Consider the following 27,463-nt stretch of genomic DNA (forward strand, 5'->3'; position numbering starts at 1 on the left):
CACATGCCATGGAGCAATTACGCCCATGCATCACAACTACTGAGCTGCCACTCTAGAGCCTGCATGTTGTAACTACTGAGCCCGTGTGCTGCAACTGCTGAAGCCCTCGTGCTCTAGAGCCCACGATCTACAAGCGAAGCCACTGCAATGAGAAGCCTGTGTGCCACAACGAGAGAGTAGCCCCGCTCCCTGCTAGATAAAGTCCATGTTGCAGCAACAAAGATCCAGTGCAGCCAAAAATAAACAAAACAGAACAGAAAATAAACATATTTTTAAAAAGAACAGTACAGGGAGTTCCCTGGTGGTCCAGTGGTTAGGACTTTAAACTTTCACAACTGAAGGCTGAGTTTCTGTCTCTGGTTGGAGAACTAAGATCCCACAAGCCAGTACAAAAAGGGATGTAAGATTAACAATTTAAAGCAACTAACTTTTTAAAATTTAAAATGAGAGTTTCTGGAATATGGTGATTTTGCTTTGCATGTTCTCCTTGGATATGTTATTTTTAATAGCCTTACTGTCTGGCATTTTCTTGGGGGAAAAAGTCTAAAGTATTCTTAACTATCACTTACCAGGTAGTCAATAAACAAACAGCAATATTATAAACAAATACCAAGACATCTCATTCAACTGAGGACACATGGAATTATAGCTCCAAGGGCAAATAAAAGGCTGTATTGTGTCAGGATCCAAACAATTCAAGGATAAAAGTAGAGAAACCAGAACTAAACATCTATAATCACTTTCCTTGTCATCTCCATAAGCTATAAACAGCTTTTTCTATAGTTTCAATGGGAGTAAATGTTGACCAAGTATACAGCATCCAATCACCTTTCATTGCTGTAATTGTGTATATTAATTTCCAAACTACTTGACTTTGTTATCTGATGTGCTTTAAGATATCAGTTCTGATGATGGTTTAGGCCAGTTCTTCTCAAACTCAGGCACGCATCAAATCACCTACAGTTTCTGAAAACAGTTACCCAAGCCTGTCCCAGAAACTCTGGGTTCCATTCTATTCTGCAGGCCTGAAGAAGAACCAAAGACTTTCTAACAAGCTTCCAAGTGCACTGCTCACCTAGGTACCACACCTTTGGTAGCAGAACTGATCCAGAATAAACAGTAACTTCTATACATCCAAGTTCCCAAAAAGGAAAACCAAGACTATAGAAAACACTTCTGTACTTCGCTCAATACTTTAAATAATGGTACTGAAAGTACCATTCCAATTATTCTGTCATCAAGAACAGAATTCCTGAGAACAAACTAGTGGTTACCAGTAAGGAAAGGGAAGGTGGAGGGGCAAAACAGAAACAGGAGATTAAGTATAAACTCCTGTGTATAAAACAAACAAGGATATACTGTAGAGTATAAGGAATCTAGCCAATATTTTTATAATAACTGTAAATGGAGTATAATCTTTAAAAGTTGTGAAACACTATGTCATACACCTAGAACACTGTAGAACTTAATTATATGTCGATTTAAGAAACAAAATCTGTGCTGAAAGGCCTTTCACCCTTTATCTAGACTCCCTTAATGACTTAAGTTGAGTACCATTTCTCATCAGTAAATATCTTACTTTTATAGTCAATATTTAAAGGCACCGTACTTCTTACATTTTTAACTATTATAATTCTCCTATAATAAACCAGTAATGACAGCCATATACTGCATACTTTGGTGTATGAATTAACTGATCTCTTTCCTAATTTTTTTATTTTTTTAATACTGTGAGATAAAAGCAGCTTCCTTACTGTGTTCCAGCAGATTTCAAAAGAAACTAAGTCAAAATAATTGTCTTTTTGCAAGATGCACAGCAGCAAATAGAAAAAAACTGCTTCTCTAATACTTGTTGCTTGTTAAGAGTTCTACAGCTGAAACTGGCATTCCCAGCTTAAACCAACAATAAAAAAACAGGATGGAGAAAGTCAAGTTTTCTATCCAAATCACTCTGGCCTTTTCATTATTTTGTCTACACACTGTGCACACTGAGAGTATTCAGAGACGTCCATGGCAAGCATCCAAATGCCTCAAGGGTTTTCCAAAGCACTATTCACTTTCACTGGTGTGAGTAACAGAGCTACTGGCAAATTGATTAAAAAGTATTCCACATTTGACCAGTTTATCATTGTCAATACCATGGTTCATTTAGATGCTTGCTCCAACTGTGATCTAGGTCTGTGTGCTTGTGACAGAAATATTTTTCATATACGAGACAACAAAACATACAGTTCAGGAAACAAGACGTGGTATCAATAGTTACTATAGGTTCCAGAATCATACTGTCCTGTTGCTGTATCCTAGCTATTTCTTAGATGTAATGACCACAGACTCAAACTATCTTCGCATAGAAGGATTCAAGGTCCCTACTTGACAAGGGATGTCATGAATGAGACTACCCCAGGGACAAGAGGAGGAGGAGGGGAAGGAGCACAGTGACAGCCTTGGTTGGTGACTAGTACTGGTGTCTTAGAAAAAGGAAAACATTCCCTAGAAATCCTCAATTCAGTGTGTTAACAGGTCCTGATCCATTTTTCAAATGTACATTAGTGGAAAAGATACCAAAGCCCAGTCACACCTCCCTGAAATGTAAATCTATCGACTATTCAAATTAAGGAAGGAAAAGAGCCAGATCCATATTTGAAAACTAAAACAAAGAATCACTACAGCTACATCCACCTTATTTGCCCCCAACTACACCTGCCTTCAAGATGTGCCTTCAGTTAAGAGATAATTCCCAAACAACCTCCTGGGAAGCCAGAAAAGAAATGTCCACCAGCTTGTCCCCAAAATAGACCAAGAACCCTGGCTCACAAGAAGCACAAAAGTTTCTATTTACCTCAAAAAATGAGAACGAGACTCAGCTATGCAACATTTCTGGGTGCAGAGACACTGCTCCAAGCACTTTGGACCTGATTACCAGAATCCCCTCACACCCACGGAGATAGGACATGGGCTCTGCCAGCCCTTGTCTCCTGGGTGTTCCTGTGACTCTCTCAAGCAAGCAGAGGCATGTGCACATCGAGTTGTTATTGCACAGCCCCCCTGTACCAACACGGAAAGCGAGAGGAGGCATGACCACAGGTCAGTGGCTGCACACAAGGAGTCTGAGCACCTTACTCTCTGGAGGGCCACAGTGGAGGCAGGCAAGGAGAGAGCGAGGCTCCAAGTTCTGCTTTCCTGTATCTGTTTGCTATAAACACTTCATCTGTAATGAAAACCCGAAAACCTCACTGTTCCAGTCCAACACCATGACTTAATCAAGTTAAGCTGAGTGTTAGGCATACGAGGGATTTGGTAAAGCCCACAGCTGGGCCAGTGGGGCTTCCCACTCCAAGGCCAGCCTCTCCACCACCCATCATCCCCACTTACCCATTCAAGGACAACAGTTAACAGCTTTCATTTGTGATATGCGGAAACTTCTGTTTCAGTTTTTTTCCACCCCACCCATCCTCAAATTTGCACTGACATCAGAAAAAAATAGGAAAATGACTGGTAACTTTTCAACTTCTCCTTTTTGCTATGTTCAAAACTTCTACTCTTTAAATGAGACAAGCACACCTCATATTAAAGCCCTAGATCACGTTTCCTGAATCATGTAACAGATGGGATGAGAGATTCTTTAGCTGCACATGTATGAACTTCAAAAATCAAATGCATAGGAATTTATTCCTTTTTAGGGGAAAAAAGATGAACAAAGCTAGTTTTGCAAAGTTAATGTGTAATTTGCTTTCATCTCCCATTATATTTAAGTTTTTTTTTCATTACCTTCTATTTATGCCAAGAGATAGTTTACTACTTATGGTAAAGATAATGAGTGGAGATATATTACATAAATTATTAGATCACTATATATGACAGAACTGTGAAGATGATGGGCAAATAAGTGAAATTTGAGAAATGTTTTATCAAACCTCAGGACTTGCCCTATCTTCATATTTTTGCTTTTCAAGTCATTTCTTAAACTGAGTATCACATATATTTACATTACATATCCAAGTTTTCCTTTAAACAGAGACATATTTTGGTTTAACTACCAACAATTAATGAAAGGCACCTTTATTCATCCAGACCTTCTATAACAGCCCAGAGGACTCTCACACTCTTCTGCTACTACAGAGTGGTGACCAAGAGGCACAAGCATTTCAATATGAATAATTTGAAAATAATTAATTGTATAATCAGTCTTGGGAGGTGCTAGGGTCACAATGAGGGTCTCCCATATTTAACAACCTTATGATGAACACTCACACAATCATAGTTATTTGTCAGGATTTCACGGTGCAGTAGCCATCACAGTACCACAGTACCAGTGGATATTGTTGTTTAAGATAGTAAATTTTCTTTTTGGACATAACTATACACATACAAAAAGATTGCAGGAAGGAAAAAAGTTGCCTTTACTCTCTAGTACCTACAGAATTTAAGATTCATACCACGTTTGTCACTTAAAATTATCTTTCAACATGAATACGCTTTCTCTACATTACAATATCCTCATTCATTTGAAAATTTTATGATGAAGTGAGTGTGCCTGGGCAGAGTGCTAGCTAGGTCCTCGATGAACAGGGGCAAGAAGGCACACCGTTACTCAGTGTGCAGCGAGGCTCCATGTGAGGCTGGCTGCGCAGAGGGTTCAAGAGAGGGTCTCACAGAGATGACCTCACAGCCCATGTAACCAAAGGCCACAGTGTGCTATCTAAAAAGGCAAGTTTCTGCAAAACAGATAACCAGTGCAAGTTCAATGCATGAAGCAGGGCACTCAAAGCCGGTGCTCTAGGACAACCCAGAGACGGGGTGGGAAGAAACGAGGGAGTGGGATTCAGGATGGGGGACACATGTGCACCCGTGGCCAATTCATGTCAATGTATGGCAAAAACTATCACAATGTTTAACGTATTTATCCTCTAATAAAAATTAATTAATGAAAAATAAATAAAAAGGCAAGTTTCAGAACCGCTTACTTGTGGGATGTCCTTTTCTTCATCATGCTTGCAGATACACCAGCATGGCCTAAAAGAGAAGTGAGTATACGTCAATGAAAACTGGATTAAAAAATAGCTCAAACTCAGGAAAAAGTTAACTTACGAAAAACTGCCATATAAAGTATGAAATTAAACCACAAGGGAATTCCCTGATGGCCTAGGGTTAGGACTCTGTACTACTCTGCTTTCAATGCCAAAGGTACCAGGTTCCATTCCTGGTTAGGGAACACTGCAGAACCTCACAAGCCACAAGATGTGGCCAAAAAACAACAAAAAAACCCCACAACAGCCAAAATGTAAGAAAACCATTTGCTTACTTATCTTTAAAACGGAAGATAAGGGGTTCTGGGAAGATAAAATGACAGTAAGAGCAGTTTATCTGCCTAAAATGGCCATAGAACACACAAAAAGCAAAATCACATGGATAAAAACTACAGCCAAAAAAGTGACAATCCTAGTCATAAAGTACTAAAAGGTATAGAACTCATCTTCCTGCCACAAACAACTAGAAAATGGGACAAGAGATATGAAACATCTGGACGCAGACATCAGGACAAGAGGCAGCACGGGACTATGGAACCAGGGAGCAGAAAACCCACCCAAGGGCCCCTACACCAACCAAGTGCATCCCAAGAACCATTTGAGGACAATGGTGCATGAAGGGTAACCAAGAACACTGAGGTTGTGCTACACTGAGAGTCAGATGGAAGCTAAGGAGGCGAGGTGGGCTGGGAGTCGTGGGTCAGAGTGCTGGCAAGGAACGAGATCTCACAGGGAGCGCCAAACATCTGGAAAAGGTATGGTGGTCTTTAGTCTTTGGCTAGATACTAACTTGCAAAGGCATGAGAGCTGTTCAAACTCCATCTAGCCACCTCTTTGAACACACAGGATAATCAGGAAAAACCATAAAGATAATCCCTTGGCAGGAGGATGAAGCAGCCCTAAGAAGAAAAGCTGCTACAGACACATCCCAGAACTTGCTTGCCAAAACAAAGCTCCAATATTCAGTTAAAGGACACCAGTAAAACCCAATGCTCCACAACTGGGTTGGATACTTCAGATGTCCAACGCCCCAACTCCAAGAACTAGGTCTGTGGGAAAGCAGCAAACTGTAACCCCATAAGCAAACAGGTTACAACCGAAACAATGTAATTAGCAAGCAAAGATGCTAAAAGAATGATTAATAACTATGCTCAAACAGTTAGAGGAAGACATAAACACTTAAAACAGATGAATGGGGGAAGGAGAAGAAATAAATGAAACTGATGAAAAATATATGATCCAAAATGAAGAAGAAAAAAAGAAATCCACTGGATGTGGTTAGTAGCAGATCAGACCCCACAAATAAAAAAAGCAGTGAATATGAGACATTGTAACACAACATATCCAAAATAGAACACAAACAGCCTCAGTGACTTCTAGGACAATAGCAACCGGCCCAGCATAAACAAAACGGACTCCACAAAAGAGAACAGAGGAGTGAAGAAAAAGTCTGACAAAAATAATGGCAGAAAGGTTTTCAGATGTGATAAATACATAAACATAGAACCAACAAGGTCCATGAAGCCAAAGTAAGATAAAAAACAAAGGGAAAAACCACAAGGCACATTCTAACCAATTTCTGAAAACCAGTGACACAGAAAATACTTTTAACCAGCTGAACAATAAAAGACATCTTAAATTTAGGCAAACAAAATAGTGGCTCCAGATTTGTTGTCAGAAACAATGTTGGCCAGAAAAAAACAGTGGAATAAATCTTTAAGGTGCTGCCAAGATAAAGAAAACAATCTACCTGTGAATACTATGTATAGCAAAAATCTTTCCAACCCCAACAATATTATTTCACTAAATATAGTTTAAATACATCAATTAAGAGACTATACAAAGAAGGAAGAAACAATTATTAAAATCAAAGGTATCAGGCATCAAAAAGGATATTCCAAAATGATAACAGAGTCAGTTAAGAAGCTGCAACACTCTTTCCTTTCCGGGGTGTGGGAGGTAAGATGGCAGTGCAGATTTCCAAGATAGAGTCTGTCTTTGAAGAAGACGGCATCTTCAAAGCTGAACTGAACGAGTTTCTCACTCAGCAGATGGCTGAAAATGGGTACTCTGGAGTTGAGGTCCGAGTTACACCAACCAGGACAGAAATCATTATCATGGCCACAAGGACAGAGAATGCTCTTGGTAAGGAGGGCTGGCGGATCCAGGAATTCACTGTTGTGGTTCAGAAGAGATGTGGCTTCCCTGAGTGCACTGTAGCGCTATATGCTGAAAAGGTAGCCACAGGAAATCTGTGTGCCATTGTCCAGGCAGAGTCTCTGCATTACAGACTCCCAGGAGGCCTTACTGTGCGAAGGGCCTACTACGGTGAGCTGAGGTTCATCATGGGGCCAAAGGCTGTGAGGTCGTGGTGTCTGGGAAACTCCAAGGATAGAAGGCTAAATCCATGAAGTTTGTGGATGGCCTCATGATCCACAGTGAGGACCCTGTTAACTACTATGTTGACACCTCCGCACGCCACGTGCTGCTCAGACAGGGTGTGCTGGGCATCAAGGTAAAAGATCATGCTACCTTGGGACCCAACCAGTAAGACTGGCCCTAAGAAGCCTTTGCTTGATCACGGGAACACTCTGGAACCCAGAGATGAAAATGCTGTCTACCAATCCCATGAACAGAAAAGTGGGAAGCCAGAGCTGCATGCCATGCCCTAGCCGGTAAACCAAGGCAAGACAGATTTCCTTGAGCCCTGGGTCTGGAGCCTGGATGTTGCTCTATAAAGATTTTTAATAAAATATTTTTAAAATACGAAAAAAAAAAAAAAAAACCACAACAGGGCTGCTGGTCCTATGGTTAGGGCTCCCAGTTCTCATTACTGAGGGCCTGAGTTCAATATCTGGTCAGGGAACTAAGATCCCACAGTCATGTAGCACAGTCAAAAATAAAAAAGGAAGCTATAACGATCTTAAAAGTATATAAACCTAATTATAGTATACTGAAATATATAAAGCAAAAACTGATAGAATAAGAAAAACGGACATACTCATATTTAAAAATATAAACACTTCTCAGTAATTGATATAACAAGTGGGTAAGAATATAAGAAAAGGATATAGAAGACCTAAACATCACAAACAGCCAACTAGGCTTAGATGACATTTACAGAATGTCAATCCAGTAATGCCAAAATAAACCTTTTTTCCAAGTTCACATGGGACATTAACCCAGATACACCATATGCTACTCAGAATATAAACTCTCAATACACTTAATGTCAAACCATACAAAATAAGTCCTCTGACTACATCAGAATTAAATTAGAAATAAATATTCATAAACACCCCAATATTTGAAAATTAAACAATCTTTTAAAACTTCATGTTTCAAACACTAAGTCACAACGAAAATTCAAATATTTTGAATAAGAAAACAACAACTTATCAATATTTACAGAGTGCTTCAAAATATATACCATATTGATCAAAATTCACACTAAGTAACATAATCCACCTGGGTGGAGGAAGAAGGCTTCTGGGTTATCGCAAAGTTCTCTCCTTGGCATTACATCAAGACATGCAGTTTTTAAACATAAATTTCTGCAATTACATAACAATTCTAAAAAGATAAACGAAAAAGGTCAGTTGGTCTGTACAGGGCTGTCCATTCTACTTCACAGATAAAAAGTGCCAAACACGATCCCAAATGCTAAGAGTGCCATTCCCCCTCAGTTTCATCCAGCATGTGACATACACTGATGAGTGGGCAGCTGAACAGAGATCAAATCTACCCGAAGCATCTCTAGAAGAGCCCTTTCAGCCGTATGAAGTGCAGCTGCAAATGCCTATGGATGGTCGTCCAGCCGATCCTGTCAACCCACACTAAATTTCATAATCACACTTTATGCCCACTTCACTTTTGGTCTCAAAGTTCCTCCTTAGTACAGAGGATATTAATCAATATCTCCACCCTCTAAGAGGCTCTAATGAAAAAAGTAGACAATAAATAAGAGCAAATGAGTAATATAAGCAGAAAAATGGAATGTTTAAGAAAAAACAGACAGACATGGCAGATGGGCTTCCCTGATGGTTCAGTGGTAAAGAATCCACTGCCAATGCAGGAAATATGGGTTTGATCCCTGGTCTGGGAAGATCCTACATACTGTAGAACAACTAAGCCCCTATTGCCACTACTATTGAGCTTGTATTCTAGACAGACCCCAGGAACAGCAACTACTGAGCCCACTGGCCTAGAGCCAGGACTCCACACAAGAGAAGCCACTGCAATGAAAAGCCTGCGACCCCATGGACAGTAGCCTACCACGCTCCTCCATCCATGGGATTTTCCAGGCAAGAGTTGCCACATCCTTCTCCAGAGGATCTTCCCAACCCAAGGATCGAACCTGGGTCTCCCGCATTGTAGGCAGACACTTTACCGTCTGAGCCACCAGGGAAGTCCTAAAGACGATCCAGCATAACCAAAATAATATTTTTTAAAAATCAAAGAGATTTAAGACACAGCAGAAATCAAAAACCCCAAAACAGAAATGAAGAATGCTTTGATAGACTCATTAGTAGACCAAATAGACTCAGCTAAGGAAACAACTTCTGAGCTTGAAGATATGTCAAAAGAAACTTCCAATACTGAAAAGTAAAGAGAAAAAAAAGATAAAGATGCAGGGAAAAACAAAATATCCAAGAACTGTTAAATAACAACGTAAGTATAATATGTACATAATGAGAATATCAGAAAGATAAGAAAGAAACAGGAAAAAATATGTAAAGTAGTAACGACAATTTGCCCCAAATTAATGTCAGACACCAAACCACAGACAAGGATGCGCAGAGAACACCAACCAGGAAAAGTGCCAAGGAAACAAAATAAAACCTAAATAGGCTTTTCATATTCAAATGTGAGAAAAATCAAAGAAAAAGAAAAAAACCTCTTAAGAAGCCACAATTAAAAAAAAAGCAAAATTAAGAATTAGATCCTACTTCTCCTCAGAAAGCATGGAAGCAAAAAGATACTGGAGTGAAATATTTATAGTGAAAAGAAAGAAAAAACCTAAAATTTTATATTCTGCAAAAGTATCCTTCAAAAGTGAGAGAAATAGACTTGCTCAAACACAGATGAGGGAATCTGTTGCCAGTAGATCTGCCCTTCAAAAAATGTTAGAAGAAATTATTCAAAGAGAAGAAAAACAAGATAGCTCTGAAACTCAGATCTACATAAAGAAAGAACATTAGAAACAGAATAAGTGAAAGTAATATAAAAACTTTTTATTTTTCTGATTTTTAATTGAACTGATAACATTTTGTTCACAGTAATATTAGCAACAATGTACTAAATGATTATGGAGCTTATATGTAAGCGAAAGACAACAATACAAAGGACTAGAGCGGAAGAATTAGAATACTTTGCTGTTACAAGATATTTGCACTGCCAATGAAGCTCTACCACATTATTTGACAGTATACCAGAATTAGTTGTATATTGCAAACTCTAGAGCTGAAAGTTTTTTAAAAAAGTATAATTGACAAGGTAAGAAAAGAGAGTAAAGGGAATCAAGCACAATGCTCAATTAAAACCATAAAAGGGGACTTGCCTTATAGTCTAGTGGTTAAGAATCTGCTTACCAATAGAGGGGACATGGGTTCTATCCCTTGTCTGGGAAGATCACATATACCATAGGGCAACTAATTAAGCCTGTGAGCCACAACTACTGAGCCAACCCACCAAAACCACGGAAGCCTGCTCATTCCAGAGCCCAAGTGCCACAACTACTGAAGCCCGCAGCAGCTACTGAAGCCTGCATGCCTGAGTGCCTGTGCTCTGCATCAAGAGAAGTCCCCACACGAGAAGCCTGAGGACTGCAACTGGGAAGTAGCACCCACTCACAGAACCTGGAAGTTTGGCTGTGCACAGCAATGACAACACGGTGCAGCCATAAATTAATAAGCAAGAAAAAAACCTTAAAAGGCAGAAAAAGAGTAGAAGACAAAAATATGAACAAAGAACAAGGGCAATATAGCAGTAAGTATGGCAGATATTAATCCAGTAATCTCCTTAAATGCCAATGGTCTAAGTAAGCACTCCAATAAAGAGATTGTCATACTGAATGAAAAAGCAATACCATATTGTAGATTTTCTGTAAGAAATTCACTTTAAAAACAAAGATATATTCAGAGTGAAAGTAAACAGATGGAGAAAGAGGTACCAAGGTAACAAGGATCAAGAGAAAGCCCTTAAAGGGGCATTTGGGCTTCCCAGTAAAAGTGAAACTCACTCAGTCGTATCCGAATCTTTGTGATCCCATGGACTATACACAGTCCACAGAATTCTCCAAGCCAGACTACTGGAGTGGGTAGCCTTTCCCTTCTCCAGGGGATCTTCCCAACCCAGGGATCGAACTCAGGTTTCCTGCATTGCAGGTGGATTCTTTACCAACTGAGCTGCCAATTTCAGAGAGATTTATGAGCAAAAAATTTCACTGGGGATAGAGAAAAGCATTATGTAACAATTATGGTCTCAATTCTCCAACAAGACATAACAATCCTTAATGTGTATGTACCTAACAACAGAGCATCAAACTAGTTGAGGCAAAAACCCATAGGAACTACAAGGAGAAATAGATGAATTCACTATCACAGTTGAAAACACTTCACTATATCTATCAGAAATGGACAGCTTCAGCCTTAAGAAAATTGGAAAAAGACACACCTGAACCCAATACTACCATTAATCACATGGATAAAACTGACATATATATAGCACTTTACCCAACAACTGAAGAATATACCTTCTTCTCAAGATCCCTTGGAGTATTCATTAAGAGGGCCTATATCGTGAACCAGCAAACACACTTTAACAAATTTAAAGGAGGATAAAAGAAATGTCCTCAGACCACAATGAGATCTACACTCAGTAATAGAAAGACAGCTGGAAAATCCCCAAATACTCGGAGATTAAATAACACACTTCTAAATACATGGTTCGAAGATGAAATTTTAAGACAAAAATATTTTGAACTAAATGAAAACAAAAGTACAATTTACTAAAATCTGTGGGATTCAGATAAAGCAGTGCTTAAAGGGGTATTTGGGCTTCCCAGGTGGCTCAGATGGTAAAATATCTGGCTGCAATGCAGGAGATGATCCCTGGGTTGGGGATAATCCCCTGGAAAAGGGAATGGCAACCCACTGCAGTATTCTTGCCTGGAGAATTCCATAGACAGAGGAGCCTGGCAGTTTACAGTCCATGAGGTTGCAGAGTTGGACATGACTGAGTGACTGATACTAACTAAAGGAAAATTTATAGGACTAAATGAAATGCATATATTGGAAAAGAGGAAAGATTTAAAACCAAAAATCTACACTTTCAATTTAGGAAACCAGAAAAAGAAGAGCAAATTAAATGCAAAGTAAGCAGATATTATAAAACCTAGCAATCAACAAAACTTAAATTACAAGTCAAGAGAGAAAAAAAAATCAACAAAATCAAAACCTGGTTCTTCAAAAAGATCCAAACTGATAAATCTCTAGCTGTGCTAACTAAGAAGATACAAATCACTACTACAAAAGATGAAAGAAGACATCAGTACTGATTCCACATACAAAATATATATATGAGGTAAACTACAAAACTGTGATCAAAGAAATTAAAGAACCATTTAAATGGATAAATATTCCATGCTCATGGACAGGAAGACTCAATATCATCAAGATGTCAGCTCTTCCCCACTTGATCCATAGGTTTTAAACGCAATCCCAATCAAATTCCTAGCAAGTTATTTTGAGGATATCAACAAACTAATTCTAGAGTTTTTAATGGAGAGGCAAAAAGACACAACCAACAGGATACTGAAGTTGAAAAACAAAACTGGAGGACATTATCGGACTTGATACAGCTACATTAATTATGACAGTGTAAAAGAATTGGTGAAAGAATGAACAGATCAAAAAAAAAAAAAAAACCAGAATAGAAAGCCCATAAGAGATCCTCCATAAATACAGTCAACTGTCCTTTGACAAATGAACAAAGGTAATACACACGAAGACAGTGTTTTCAACGAATGGTGCTGGAACAACTGGACTGCTACATGCAGAAAAGTGAATTTAGACACAGACCTTACATCCATCACAAAAATGAACTCGTAACAGATCATATACCTGAATGTAAAATTAAAAACTATAAAATATAAAATCCCTAAAAGGTAGTAATAGGAGAAAATCTAGATAACCTTGGTTATGTTGAACACATTTTAGATACTGAGTCTGCCAAAAAGTTCATTCAGTTTTCCTATAAGATGGCTGTGGTAGTGCTTAGCTGTCTTTAATTTCATTTGAAACAATTCTGTTAGACTGTATTGTGACCGTTGTCATCTCAGTGTGCATAAAAAAAAAAAAAAAAACTTATCAAAATTGGTGAAATTTTGTGTAGCCATTTCCAGTCATTTTAATACTGAAGACAGAAGAAAACTTTATTATTTCAAGAAAACACAACTGATTTGTGCAGTGTATGGAGAAGGTGCTGTGACTTATCAGAGAGACCAGTTGAAGTTGATAGCCATTAAACCCAGACATTAACTGAGAAAGATCAATGTTATACCATGTGGGAGACAGCCAACATACTCAAAACATCCAAATCAAGTGCTGAAAATCATGTGCACCAGTTTGGTTTATGTTAATCACTTTGGTATTTGGGTTTCACATAAGTGGGAAAAACCTTATTTTATTAAAAAAACATATATATTTTTGGCTGTGCTGGGTCTTTGCTGTTGCCCATCAGCTTTCTCTAGTTGCAGCAAATGGGGGCTACTCTCTAGTTGCAGTGCCAAGGGCTTCTCATTGTGGGGGCTTCTCTTCCTGCAGAGCACAGGCTCGAGGCATGTGGGCTTCAGTAGTTGTGGCACAACAGGCTTAGGTGTCCTGCAACATGTGCGATCTTCTCAGACCAGGGACCAAACCCGTGTCCACCGCAACGGCAGGTGGATTCCTGATCCCTAGATCACCAGGGAAGCCCCATGAAGAAACGGTATTTCTGCAAGCAATTCTACTTAAACGTAATGAAAACATTCTGTTTTTAAAACAAACTGTGACGAGTGATGAAAAGTAGACACTGAATAATAATTGGAAGAGATTGTGGGACAAGCAAAAGGAACCACCACACCAAAGGCTGGTCTTCATCCAAAGATTATATAGTATATATGGTGGGATTTGGAAGGGAGTCCTCTATTATGAGCTCCTTCTGGAAAATCAAACAATTCCGACAAGCACTGCTCCCAATTAGACCACCTGACAAAAAGTATCTAGAATTAGTCAACAGAAAACACATAATCTTTTCATCAGGATAACACAAGATCGCATGTTTCTTTGATGATCAGGCAAAAACTGTAACAGCTTTGCTGGGAACTTCTGATTCATACAGCATTTCACCAGACACTGCACCTTCAAAATTCCATTTATTTCAGTCTTTACAAAATTCTCTTAATGGAAACAATTTCAAATCCCTGGAAGACTGTAAAAAGCACCTGGAACAGTTCTTTGCTCAAGAAAATATAAAGCTTTGGGAAGAAGGAATTATGAAGTTGCCTTAAAAAAATTACAGAAGGTAATGGAACAAAAAACAATATGTCGTCCAATAAAGTTCTTGAAGAAAATGAAAAAAGTGTCTTTTATTTTTACTTTAAAACCAAAGGAACATTTTGGCCAACCCAATACAATGCCAAAGGCACAATCCATGAAAAAAATAACTGATAAGTCAGACAATTAAAATTTAAAACTTCTGCTCTATGAAAGACAATGTCAAGATGCTAAGAAAATATTTGTGAAAGACACATCTGATAAAGTATTGTTATCTATAATATATACAACTTTTAAAATTCTGCAACAAGAAAACAAACTAATTATAAACATCCTTTAAAAAATGAACCGAAAACCTTAATATACACCTCATTAAAGACAGAGATGGCAAATAAACACATGAAAAGATGCTCTGTATCATAAGTCATCAGAGAAATACAGGCTCAAAACAATGAGACACCACTAATACACCTATTAGAATGGTGAAACTGACAACAGCAAACTCTGGAGAGGATGTGAAGCAACTGGAATTCTCATTTAAAGCTGATAGAAATGGAAATTTGGCAGTTTCTAACAAAACTCTTACCAGAAATTATGCTCCCTGACACTTACCCAAAGGAGGTGAAAATTTATATCCATATAAAAGCCTACATATGGATGTTCATAGGACTTTTATTCATAAGTGCCAAAACTTGGAAGCAATCAACAAGACATCCTTCAGTAGGTGAATGGATAAACACTTGGTACTATATCCAGACAACAGATTATTCAGTACTGAAAGAAAAAAGAGCCATCAAGCCATGAAAAGACATGGAGGAAACTTAAATCCATAATACTAACCTGGTAAGTTTACATATTTTATGACTCCAACTATATGATATTCTGGAAAAGTCAAAAACTATGGAGACAATGAAAGGTCAGACAATAAAAGGTTAAGGCGGAGGCAGGGATGAATAGCTGCAGCAAAGAGGATTTTAGGGCCGTGAAGCCACTCTGTGTGATACTCCAAGGGAGGATTCGTGTCATTACTTGTCAAGACCCACAGAGCACACATCACCAAGAGTGAACACTGCGGTGAACTATAGACTCAGGGTGATGATGTGTCACTGCAACAGACGCATTTATTTAACAAAAGTACAAGTGGCTGTGGGCTGCTGCTGCTGGGAAACACTGAAGAGACGGGATATATGAGGAACCATTGTACCTGTGGCTCAATTTTGCTATGACTTGAAATTGCTCTACAAAAATAGTCTATTTTTAAAAAATTCTTTATAAAAAAGAGGTACTAGACTTATTCTTTGACCATCAACACTGGGCTAGATTAACAAGAGGTAAGTGATGCCTTCAAAACTGAGATAAAATTACTTCAAAGCTTGAATTCTGTAATCAGATAAATTACCAACTGGCATTTACATTCACGTATGGGCTCAAAATTTTACAGCTTAAACAAATCTCTCAAAATTATTGGAAGATACTCCAGAAATTGAGAGAAAAGCACTGTAGACACAGAGGACTCAAGAAACCACGTCAGAAGTCCAACACAATCCTGAGAAGCAGGCTAAGGGACCCATACAGATGGGAGCAAGAGACAAGGGACGCAAAAAGGTTTTCTCCAAGAAGCTGATGCCATACAACAGCATGTAAGATAAATTAGTCATAACATAGACAAAAGTTACTATCTCTGACATTAAAAGACTTTCAGAAAGCAGAGAAGAAAAAATGGGTGAGATAAGAACAGAAAAAGGTCAGAGAGGCCTTTAAAACTACAGCGATACCATTCCTCATCCATCAGATGGGAAAACCCTGCACTGCTGGTGACACACACCACTGGCAAGACTGTAAGAAACACTGACAGACTGCCTGCTACTAGGAACGCAAAGCGGTACAAAGCCCACACAGGGGAAGGTGACGGTATATTACGTAACTACGTATATACTTGAGATCTGATTCAGTGCTACCTCAAGAAATCTATCCCAATGACAGTGGTAAGACAAATGGGCAAGGCTATTCACTGCAGTTATTATTCCCAATAGCAGGAGAGTAGAAGCAACACAAACGTCCAAATAAATGACTACTCTACAAACTGACTTCATACTTCTACACAGTGGGATACTACTCAGGTGTAAAGAACCATGAGCCATTTCTCTATAGATTGCTAAGAAGACGTCACAACTACATACTGTTCAGGGGAAAAGGCAAGTAACAGAAGAACAGGTAGGTACGTATATACTTACTGGGCACTAAGATTAGTTTGTTATTGACAATGGCTTCATATCACCCATCTGAGGATCACAGATTTTCCAGTGGAAAACAGAACAAGACCCTTCACTAGGTAGCTACAGTTACATCTATTTGTTGACTGAAGTGAGGAAAAACAAGCATAATTTACAAAATAAACTGTTCTATGATTCACCTAACAGTACAGTCACTTGAATCGTCCCAAACAATAACAGGCAAGAAAAACTATATACACTCAAACTGTTTTAACAAGCTCATCCAGACAAGTTCCAAAATAAACAGCATTTTTTTAAATTTACTTTTACTGTATTATTTACTTATTTTTGGCTGCCCAGGCTTTCTCTAGTTGCAGTGCAGACTTCTCACTGCAGCAGCTTTTCTTGTTGTGGAGCACAGGCTCAACAGTGGTGGCACACGGGTTTGATCGCCCCTTAGCATGTGGGATGTTCCCGTGTCTCCTGCATTGACAGGCGGATTCTTTATTATTGAGCCACCAAGGAAGCCCTTTTTATGTGCATTTTTGAAAATTGTTATTAGAGACAATTTCAGTAAATCTGAGAACCGAAAAGAATATGAATGAATCACTATACATTACACCTGTAGCTTTCTAACAATCAACTCATCCACTGTCTATTCATGAAACTTTTAAAGATGTACACGCTTTAGCTAGGCAAGAGTACACACTAAGAAACAAAGGCACAGCAACCAAGAAAAAGGAGAATCTAACATATAAAAGAGGAAAAAGAAACTCCAAGGATGACAATGTTGTATCAGATCGAGAGAATAATCAACAGAATAGAAAATGACAGAAGGTGCTAGAAAAAGACTCTCTTAAGAAAAACAAGGACAGATGGATTATCTATTACATTCGGCATGCAGGAAATTACATTGAGAGGAGTTTCATAAAGCTGTTAGAGGTTCTAGAAGATTCCAACTTGCAAAGAAACTTAAACAAATAGAAAAAAATTAAGCAATCACAAAACTCCAAGAAAAACATAATGTACCAAAAAAAAGTAACCATACTGCATTACTTGGCTCAAATGTTCAATATTTATGTAGTAATCACGACAGAAACAATAAATACATTTTTAGCCAAAGCTTTTTTAGAAGTTTCAAGAAGTAGTAAAACTGTCAAGATCACATAATGCTATACTTAAGTTCAGTTCAGTTCAGTTGCTCAGTCGTGTCCGACTCTTTGCAACCTCATGAATTGCAACACACCAGGCCTCCCTATCCATCACCAACTCCCAGAATTCACTCAAACTCACGCCCATCAAGTTGGTGATGCCACCCAGCCATCTCATTCTCTGTCGTCCCCTTCTCCTCCTGCCCCGAATCCCTCCCAGCATCAGTCTTTTACAATGAGTCAACCCTTCGCATGAGGTGGCCAAAGTATTGGAGTTTCAGCTTTAGCATCAGTCCTTCCAAAGAACACCCAGGACTGATCTCCTTTAGAGTAGACTGGTTGGCTCTCCTTGCAGTCCAAGGGACTCTCAAGAGTCTTCTCCAATACGACTGTTCAAAAGCATCAATTCTTCAGCGCTCAGCTTTCTTCACATAAAAAATCCTAAAAGATGCTATCAGAAAACTACTAGAGCTCATCAGTGAATTTGATAAAGTTGCTGGATATAAAATTAATATACAGAAATCATTTGTATTTCTGTATACTAACAATGAAGTATCAGAAAGAGAGATTAAGGAAACAAGTTCATTTATCACTGCATCAAAAAGACTCTAAGGACTTCACTGGGGTTCAGTGGCTAAGAGTCCATGGTCCCAATGCAGAGGGCCTGCATTCAATCCCTGCTCATGGAACTAGATCCATATGCTGCAAATAAGGGTTCACATGCCACAATTAAAAGATCTCCTATGCTGCAATGAAGATCGAAGATCCTGTGGGCCACATCTAAGACCTGGTGCAGCCAAATATTCACTGTTGTTTCTGTTCAGTCGCTAAGTCATGTCTGACTCTTTGTGACCCCAAGGACGGCAGCACACCAGGCCCCCAGTCGTTCACCATCTCCAGGAATTTGCTCAGATTTATATCCATTGAGTTGGTGATGCTATCTAACTATCTCACCTCTGTCGCCCCCTTCTCCTCGTGTCCTCAATCTTTTCCAGCATCAGGGTCTTTTCCAATGAGTCTGCTCTTCACAACAGGTAGGCAAAGTACTAAAGCTTCAGCATCAAGCCTTCCAATGAATATTCAGGGTTGACCTCCTTTAGGATTGACCACTTTCACTTCCTTGCAGTCCAAGGGACTCTCAAGAGTCTTCTCCAGCACCATAATTAAAAAACATCAATTCTTTGTCACTCAGCCTTCTTTATGGTCCAATTCTCAGATCCATACATAACTACTGGAGAAACTATAGCTTAACTAGACAGACTTTTGTCAGCAAAGCGATGTCTCTGATTTTGAATATACTGTCTAGGGTTGTCATAGCTTTTCTTCCAAGGAGCAAGTGTCTTTTTATTTTGTGGCTGTAGTCACTGTCCGTGTTGATTTTGGAACCCAAAAAAATAAAGTCTGTCATTGCTTACACTTTCCCCCATCTATTTGCCATGAAGTGAGGGGACTGGATACCACCTTGGTTTCTTGAGTATCGAGTTTTAAGCCGGCTTTTTTACTCTTCTCTTTCACTCTCACCAAGAAGCTCTTTAGTTGCTCTTCACTTTCTGCCATTAGAGTGGTATCATCTACATACCTGAGGTTGTTGATATTTCTCTCGGCAATCTTGACTCCAGCTTGTGAGTTATCCAGCCCAGCATTTCACATGATGTACTCTGCATAGAAGTTAAATAAACAGGGTGACAATATACAGCTTGTCATATTCCTTTCCCAATTTGGAACCAGTCAGTTGTTCCATGTCCCACTCTAATTGTTGCTTCTTGACCTGCATACAGGTTTCTCAGGAGACAAGTAAGGTAGTCTGGTATTCTTATCTCTTTAAGAATTTTCCACAGTTTGTTGTGATCCACAAAGTCAAAGGCTTTAGCATAGTCAATGATGCAGAAGTAAATGATTTTCTGGAATTCCCTGGCTTTCTCTATGATCCAACAAATGTTGGCAATCTGATCTCTAGTTCCTCTGCCTTTTTTTAAACCAGTCTGTACATTCGGAAGTTCTTGGTTCACAAACTCCTGAAGCCTCGCTTGAAGGATTTTGGGCATAACCTTGCTAGCAAGTGAAATAAGTACAATTCTACAGTAATTTGAACACTCTTTGGCACTGCCTTTCTTTGAAACTGGAATGAAAACTGACCTTTTCCAGTGCTGTGACCATTGCTGAGTTTTCCAAATTTGCTGACGTATTAAGTGCAGCACTTTAACAGCCTCATCTTCTAGGACTGTAAATAGCTCAGCTGGAATTCTACCACCTCTCCACTAGCTTTGTTGGTAGTAAATGCTAAGACCCACTTGACTTCACACTCCAGGATTTCTGACTCTAGGTGAGTGACCACAAAATCATGGTTATTCAAGTCATTAAGACCTTTTCTGTATAGTTCTGTGTATTCTTGCCACCCTTCTTACTCTGCTTCTGATAGGTCCTTACCATTTCTGTCCTTTATCATGCCCCTCCTTACATGAAATATTCCCTTGATATCTCCAGTTGTCTTGAAGAGATCTCTAGTTACACAAGCCTCTTCACCACGAGAAGGCTGTGATCCATGAACAGGAGCCAAATTAATAAATAAATATCAAAAAATAATAATAAAGCGTTAAGAAAGATAATTTATCTATAAATAAAGCCTAAGGAAGCAGAATACCAGAACTTCAAAAACTATAAAACATTGATGAAAAGAAACTGATGATATACTGTGTTCTTGGAATGGAAGAACCAATAATGTTAAAATGGCCACACTACCCAAAGCAATCTACTGTCAATGCAATTCCTTTCAAATTATCAATGGTATTTTTCATAGAACTAGAACAAAAAATTTTATTTGTATGGAAACACAAAAGAATCCAAATAGCCAGAACAATCTTGAGAAAGAACACAATGAGGAATCATGCTCCCTGACTTCAGATTATACTACAGAGTCACAGTGATCAAACAGTATGATACTGGCACAAAAACAGACATAGAGATCAATGGACAGGATAGAAAGCCTAGAAATAAACTCACACACTTTGAGTTTCTGAGTGACAAGAATATACAATTGAGAGTTTGTGGGGAGGCAAGAACATACAATAGAGAAAAGACAGTCTTCTCAGTTAGTACTGCTGGGAAAACTGGACAGCTACATGTAAACGGATGAAATTAGAACATTCTCTTAACACCATATACAAAAATAAACTCAAAAGGAATTAGACTTAAATGTAAGACTGGGTATTATAAAACTCCTAGAGGAAACAGAACACTCCGACATAAATCACAGCAATATTTGGGGAGGTGGGGGGAGCGGGTGGGGGCGGGGCGGCTGGCTCTGTCTTTTACGGTAATGGAAATAAAAGCAAAAATTTTACAAATGGTATCTAATTAAACTTTAAAAATTTTTGTACAGCAAAGAAAACCATAACAAAGCAAAAAGTCAATCTACAGACTGGGAGAAAATATTTGCAAATGATGCTACCAACAGAGATTAATTTTCAAAATATACAAACTTCATACAGCTTAGTATCAAAAAACAAACAACCCAATCAAAAAAGGACAGAAGATCTAAACAGACATTTCTCCAAAGATGACACACAGATGGGTAACAGGCATATGAAAATAAGCTCAACATTGCTAATTATTAAAGAAATGCAAATCAAAAGTACAAACAATGAGGTATCTGACTGACAGACACGAGTCAGAATGGCTGTCTTTAAAAAGTCAATAAACAATAAATGTTACACAGTGTGGTACTCTTCTACACGGCTGGAGAACGTAAGGTGGTACAGCTACTATGGAGAACAGTACAGAGGTTCCGTAAAAACTAAACACAGAGCTACCGTATGACGCTGGAATCCATGCATCCCCATGTTCATAACAGCACTAATTACAACAGCTAAGACCTAGAAGTAACCATCAACAGATGAATGGATAAAGATGTGGTACACATATACAATAGACTATTACTCAGCCATAAAAACAGATGAAATAATGGCACTGCAGCTACTATAGAGACCTAGAGATTATAATATTAACTGCAGTCAAGGAAAACTATCACATGCTATCACCTCATACGAAATTTTAAAAAATAATACAAATGAACTTATTTACAAAACAGAAATAGACTCACAGACACAGAAGACAAACTTATAGTTACCAGAAGAGATATAATGGGGGGAGGGGATAAATTAGGAGTTTCTGATTAACATAAACACATTATCATATATAGAACAGGTAAACAAGGACCTACCATATAGTGGAGGGAACAATACTCAATATCTTGTAATATCCTATCATGGAAAAGAATCTGAAAAACAGACATGTATATGCAGGTGGAGCTAGTGGTAAAGAACCTGCCTGCCAATGCAGGAGATGTAAGAGACGCAGGTTCAATCTCTGGGTCAGGAACCCGCTGCAGTATTCTTGCCTGGAAACTCCCAGGGACAGAGGAACCTCGTGGGCTACAGTCTACAGAGCTGCAAAGAGTTGGATACGACTGAAGCAACTTAGCAGCAGTAGCGGCAGCACATATACAACTGACTCACTTTGCTGTGTACCTGAAACTAACTCAACATCGCAAATTAGCTGTATTTCAATAAAAAAATTAAATAGATTTCATTTAAAAAAAACAAAAAGGCTAATGAGAGAAGAAGATGTTATGTGAAAAAGAATCCTCAACAGGTTTCAATATCTAATAAAGAAAAATTTGTATATTCATTATTTACAAATACTGAAGGCAAAACTCAAAATGAACAGAATGCCTACTTTTTGATAAAAGTCTTTGGCACTATTTGACATTTCACTCATGAATTTCTATTGATTGGTAAACAGAAAAATCGAGGTTTTAAAAACATCTGAATATAGTAAAAACAGTTGTTAATCTGAGTATTAAGGCAATGGCACCCCACTCCAGTACTCTTGCCTGGAAAATCCCATGGACAGAGGAGCCTGGAAGGCTGCAGTCCATGGGGTCGCTAAGAGCCGGACACGACTGAGCGACTTCACTTTCACTTTTCACTTTCATGCATTGGAGAAGGAAATGGCAACCCACTCCAGTGTTCTTCCCTGGAGAATCCCAGGGATGGGGGAGCCTGGTAGGCTGCCGTCTATGGGGTTGCACAGAGTTGGACATGACTGAAGCGACTTAGCAGCAGCAGCAGCAGGCACATCCGTCTATTATTACCATTCCCTGTACTTATCAGTATGATTAAAATGTCATAAAAGAAAAAAATTTATATTTGATAAACTAGTAAAAATGGAGGCTAATTCTATGGGGGAAAACATGAAAAATTTTATCAGGTAAAAGGACTTGCGGCTTAACATCATTAGATATATATATAAACTACCACTTTAGAAACCAATTAAAATTCAACATAATTATACAAATAAATCTAAGTTATTTAAAAAACAGAAATCCCTATTATGGTGAACTATGTATACAGAGATAATGCAAATATTCAATTTTCAAATTTTTATTGATTACACATGCCCTAATGACAAACACTGTCAGGTATTAGGATTTGCCCACTGTGGTGGTTTTAAAACATGACCATAATTCTCTGACACTTCTCCTATAGAGCAGAGTACATGCACACTCCCTTGAACCTGAGCAGACCTTTGAGACTGCATCAATGAACAAAATGCAACAAAAGTGAACCCATATAACTTTCAAGACCCCCAACAGAAGACACCATGCTTCTGTGCCTGTTTCTCTTCAGGTACTTGCTCTGGGAGCCTTAAGTAATAAGTCCAGATATCCAATGGCCCACAGTGGAAGAGAAATATCCTAGGAGCCCTATACACTGAAGGCTCCCCGCTTCAGTTTTGAGATGGCACCAGACTAAGGGCACATCTGAGCCACCATAGCAACTCTGGAATGTCTATCTAGGTTTCTTGATGCATGAAAATAAGAAACCCCCTTTCTAGGTGAATTTTATTTGTTAATGGGCACATTTGTTACTGATATAAAGATTTAAAAGTAACAGAGCCTCCATTTATGTTAACAGGAAAAATGATTAAAATAATTTTATAAATAATACTGATCAAAGGGATCATTGATCTAAGAGTATAATACGTAACAGTGAAAAATAAATGACCCCAGGATCTTACACATTAAAATATTAAACAATAGGCCAACTGGAATTTACAGAGTACCCACTCTGTCTCTAGTGCTATGCCACATACTCTAAGAAATTATCAAAGAATAAGAAAATATAAGATCAAAGTACTGGCTAGGATTAGATAATCTCTCCCTTAACAGTAACATCTCCTGGTTTAGCTCCTTCAATTACTTATACCATACTACACATCACTTTAATCAGTTCTCTCTCCTAACTAAGAATATGACTTTAAATCAATGAAGAAAATAGGAGTGATGAATTCAGAATGGTGTGCCTAAAAAGACTTGGGGTACAATGACTATCTCAAGCTACAGAAACATGCGGGGTTCACCAATCAACAAAAACTTTTGTTGACAGCAATTTTTGAAACAAATGAGATGAAATAAACATTTTGTTAAAATAGTATGATCAACAAAAACAATGCTTTTTGCAGAGCAGCTAGGCATATAGCTAAGCACCTCACACACAAAAACACATTTATTTCTTCATAATAACCCCAGTAGATACATAACAGTACTACTGTTTAGATAAGGAAAAACAAGGCTTAAGAAGATACAGAAGGCACCAATGTTTACACAGCTAGTAAAAGAGCAGGACAGGACTTCCCTGGTGGTGCAGTGGATAAGAATCTGCCTGCCAATGCCGGGGACACAAGTTTGATCCCTGGTCTGAGAAGATTCCACATGTCGCAGAGCAATTTAAGCCTGTGTGCAACTTGAACCTGTGCTCTAGAGCCCACATGCGGCAACTGAACCTGCACTCTAGAGCCCGCATGTGGCAACTGAACCTGAGCTCTAGAGCCCACATGTGGCAACTGAACCTGCACTCTAGAGCCCGCATGTGGCAACTGAACCTGAGCTCTAGAGCCCACATGTGGCAACTGAACCTGCGCTCTAGAGCCCGCATGTGGCAACTGAACCTGAGCTCTAGAGCCCACATGTGGCAACTGAACCTGCACTCTAGAGCCCGCATGTGGCAACTGAACCTGAGCTCTAGAGCCCACATGTGGCAACTGAACCTGCACTCTAGAGCCCGCATGTGGCAACTGAACCTGAGCTCTAGAGCCCACATGTGGCAACTGAACCTGCACTCTAGAGCCCGCATGTGGCAACTGAACCTGAGCTCTAGAGCCCACATGTGGCAACTGAACCTGCACTCTAGAGCCCGCATGTGGCAACTGAACCTGAGCTCTAGAGCCCACATGTGGCAACTGAACCTGCACTCTAGAGCCCGCATGTGGCAACTGAACCTGAGCTCTAGAGCCCACATGTGGCAACTGAACCTGCACTCTAGAGCCCGCATGTGGCAACTGAACCTGAGCTCTAGAGCCCACATGTGGCAACTGAACCTGCACTCTAGAGCCCGCATGTGGCAACTGAACCTGAGCTCTAGAGCCCACATGTGGCAACTGAACCTGCACTCTAGAGCCCGCATGTGGCAACTGAACCTGAGCTCTAGAGCCCACATGTGGCAACTGAACCTGCGCTCTAGAGCCCACATGTGGCAACTGAACCTGCACTCTAGAGCCCGCATGTGGCAACTGCTGAAGCCAATGTGTCTAAGCTTGTGCTCTGCACCAAGAAGTCACGGCAATGCACCACAAAGAGCAGCCCCTGCTAGGAGAAACTAGAGAACCTGTACGCGTAACAGAGACCTAGTGTAAACAAAAATAAATAAACAAATTATTAAAAAATTAAGAAGTAAAGAAATAAAAAAAGAGCAGGATAGAACTGATGAGAGAGTTGGAATGAGAATAGTAAACCCTCAGCTGACTTACACTCCAGTCTGTCACCATGACTGCAAGTTAATCTTATCGACAAATGTAACAGTTGAATCAATGTTTACAAGAGAGGCACTAAAATCAAAGAGATAAAAGCAACTTAAAATCTTAATCCCTGTGGCTCCTCTACAAAGGAATTACAAACTCCATAGCGAATAAATATAATAAATTCTAAACCACACAGCAACCATTTTAAGATTACTAGTAATTTTGCTAGCTGAATTCTCAGATTCACTTATATTTGACAGATGTTTTCAATATTCAAATGTATTTCTGGAATGGAGAAAAATAAAAGTCCAAAAGAGAACACTGGGCTTCCCTGATGGCTCAGTGGTAAAGAATCTGCCTACCAACACAGGAGACACAAGTTGGATCCCTGGGTCAGGAAGATCCCTAAAGGAAAAAAATGGCAACCCACTCCAGTATTCTTGCCTGGGAAATCCCCTGGACAGAGGAGTCTGCAGGGCTACAGTCCATAGGGTCGAAAAAGAATCAGACACAACTTAGTGAAAAAACAACAACAACAAAAGAATGTATTTATTACTTACCCATTTTATTCTGTAGCCTGTAAGATTTTTACCTTTTAGTTTTCTAGGGTAGACAAAAACCATGCAAAGTCTAAACTTCTAGTATCAGCTGTATGCCACAAAAATAAGAATTTCTATTAAATATTCATTTCATTTCCATACATCACATTCCAGTTCCTTCAAGTAAATACACAAAAAGCTGAGTTTACCTTTTTTCCTATTAAACACTCTAAATCTCACTAAATCTAATACTCATCTAGTCATCTCACTTTCACTTCTTTCAAAAACCAATGATAAAACCTTTACTTACTAGAAACCTCTTAAGTATTTACAATTCACTTGCTAAATTTACTGGACATCCATAACTTACTGCAAAAGACCACAGGAAAAATTAATATGATTTCCTACCTTTCACAAACCTAAACCTGTGTTTTTCACATGTATAAAATACTAGAAATCACACAAAGCTTTAAGCACAGCAAACCACTACGAATTATATGAGAGCATTCCCCATTTTTACAACCGCTTCAAATTTATTGCACTAAAGCAAGTGTGGAAGTGCACTGCCTACCTGCATCAGCTCTGGACCGCTGGCCAGGTGTCTTTCCGAATGGGGTCTTCATTCATCTGTATTTAGGTGAGCAGCACAGCTGCTGGACTAGGGTGAAAATCCAACACGCTCCAATCTGAAACTTCACAGACTTTCAATGTTCTTGTTAATCCATCATCCCAAGCGCTTTTTTTTTTTAACAAGTTCAGCAAAAATACGTGAAATCTTAAGTACTCTGTAAAACAGTGAAATAACAGTTCATTACTAGAGCATCACACAAGAGCAAACTTCTCCAAGTAAGCCATCAAACATGACATTATTTTAAATGTAACATCAGTGAAAATGCATTTTGCCCAGAAGCAATTAACTTTAATTTCTCAGTCCTTGGTGCCAAGGACTGCACAGAGAAGCAAGAGAAAATAAAGTACTAGACCCTTCAACAAAGAAAAGGGTAGTTTCTTGGCGGTCAATTGAACATAATACAGCCTTGGGCTTCCCTGTATCCCAATCCATTTTGCGGGCAGAAGTCAGAAAAGGGTAGACACTGGTATGTCAAAGAAGATTTAGACTGGCACAGCCCATCTTCTTGA

General features: G+C 39.0%; 1 protein-coding gene and 1 pseudogene across 1 annotated transcript in view; one reads left to right on the plus strand and one right to left on the minus strand.

Moving 5' to 3' along the window:
• The window catches only part of SPIN1 (spindlin 1), a 49,230-nt gene extending 22,071 nt beyond the window's left edge, over positions 1-27,159 (minus strand). Inside the window, exons 1-2 of the mRNA XM_010844806.1 lie at positions 26,895-27,159; positions 4,965-5,013 (exon numbers count right to left, since the gene is read on the minus strand). Coding sequence (XP_010843108.1) covers positions 4,965-5,013; positions 26,895-26,946 — 101 coding nt within the window. The 5' untranslated portion in view covers positions 26,947-27,159. The remainder of the gene's footprint in view (positions 1-4,964; positions 5,014-26,894) is intronic.
• Positions 5,020-7,744, plus strand: LOC104992065 (annotated as a pseudogene).
• Positions 27,160-27,463: the final 304 nt, after the last annotated feature.

The sequence above is a fragment of the Bison bison genome, unplaced genomic scaffold (genome assembly GCF_000754665.1).
Source record: "Bison bison bison isolate TAMUID 2011002044 unplaced genomic scaffold, Bison_UMD1.0 scf7180017864209, whole genome shotgun sequence".
Classification (NCBI taxonomy): Eukaryota; Metazoa; Chordata; class Mammalia; order Artiodactyla; family Bovidae; genus Bison; species Bison bison.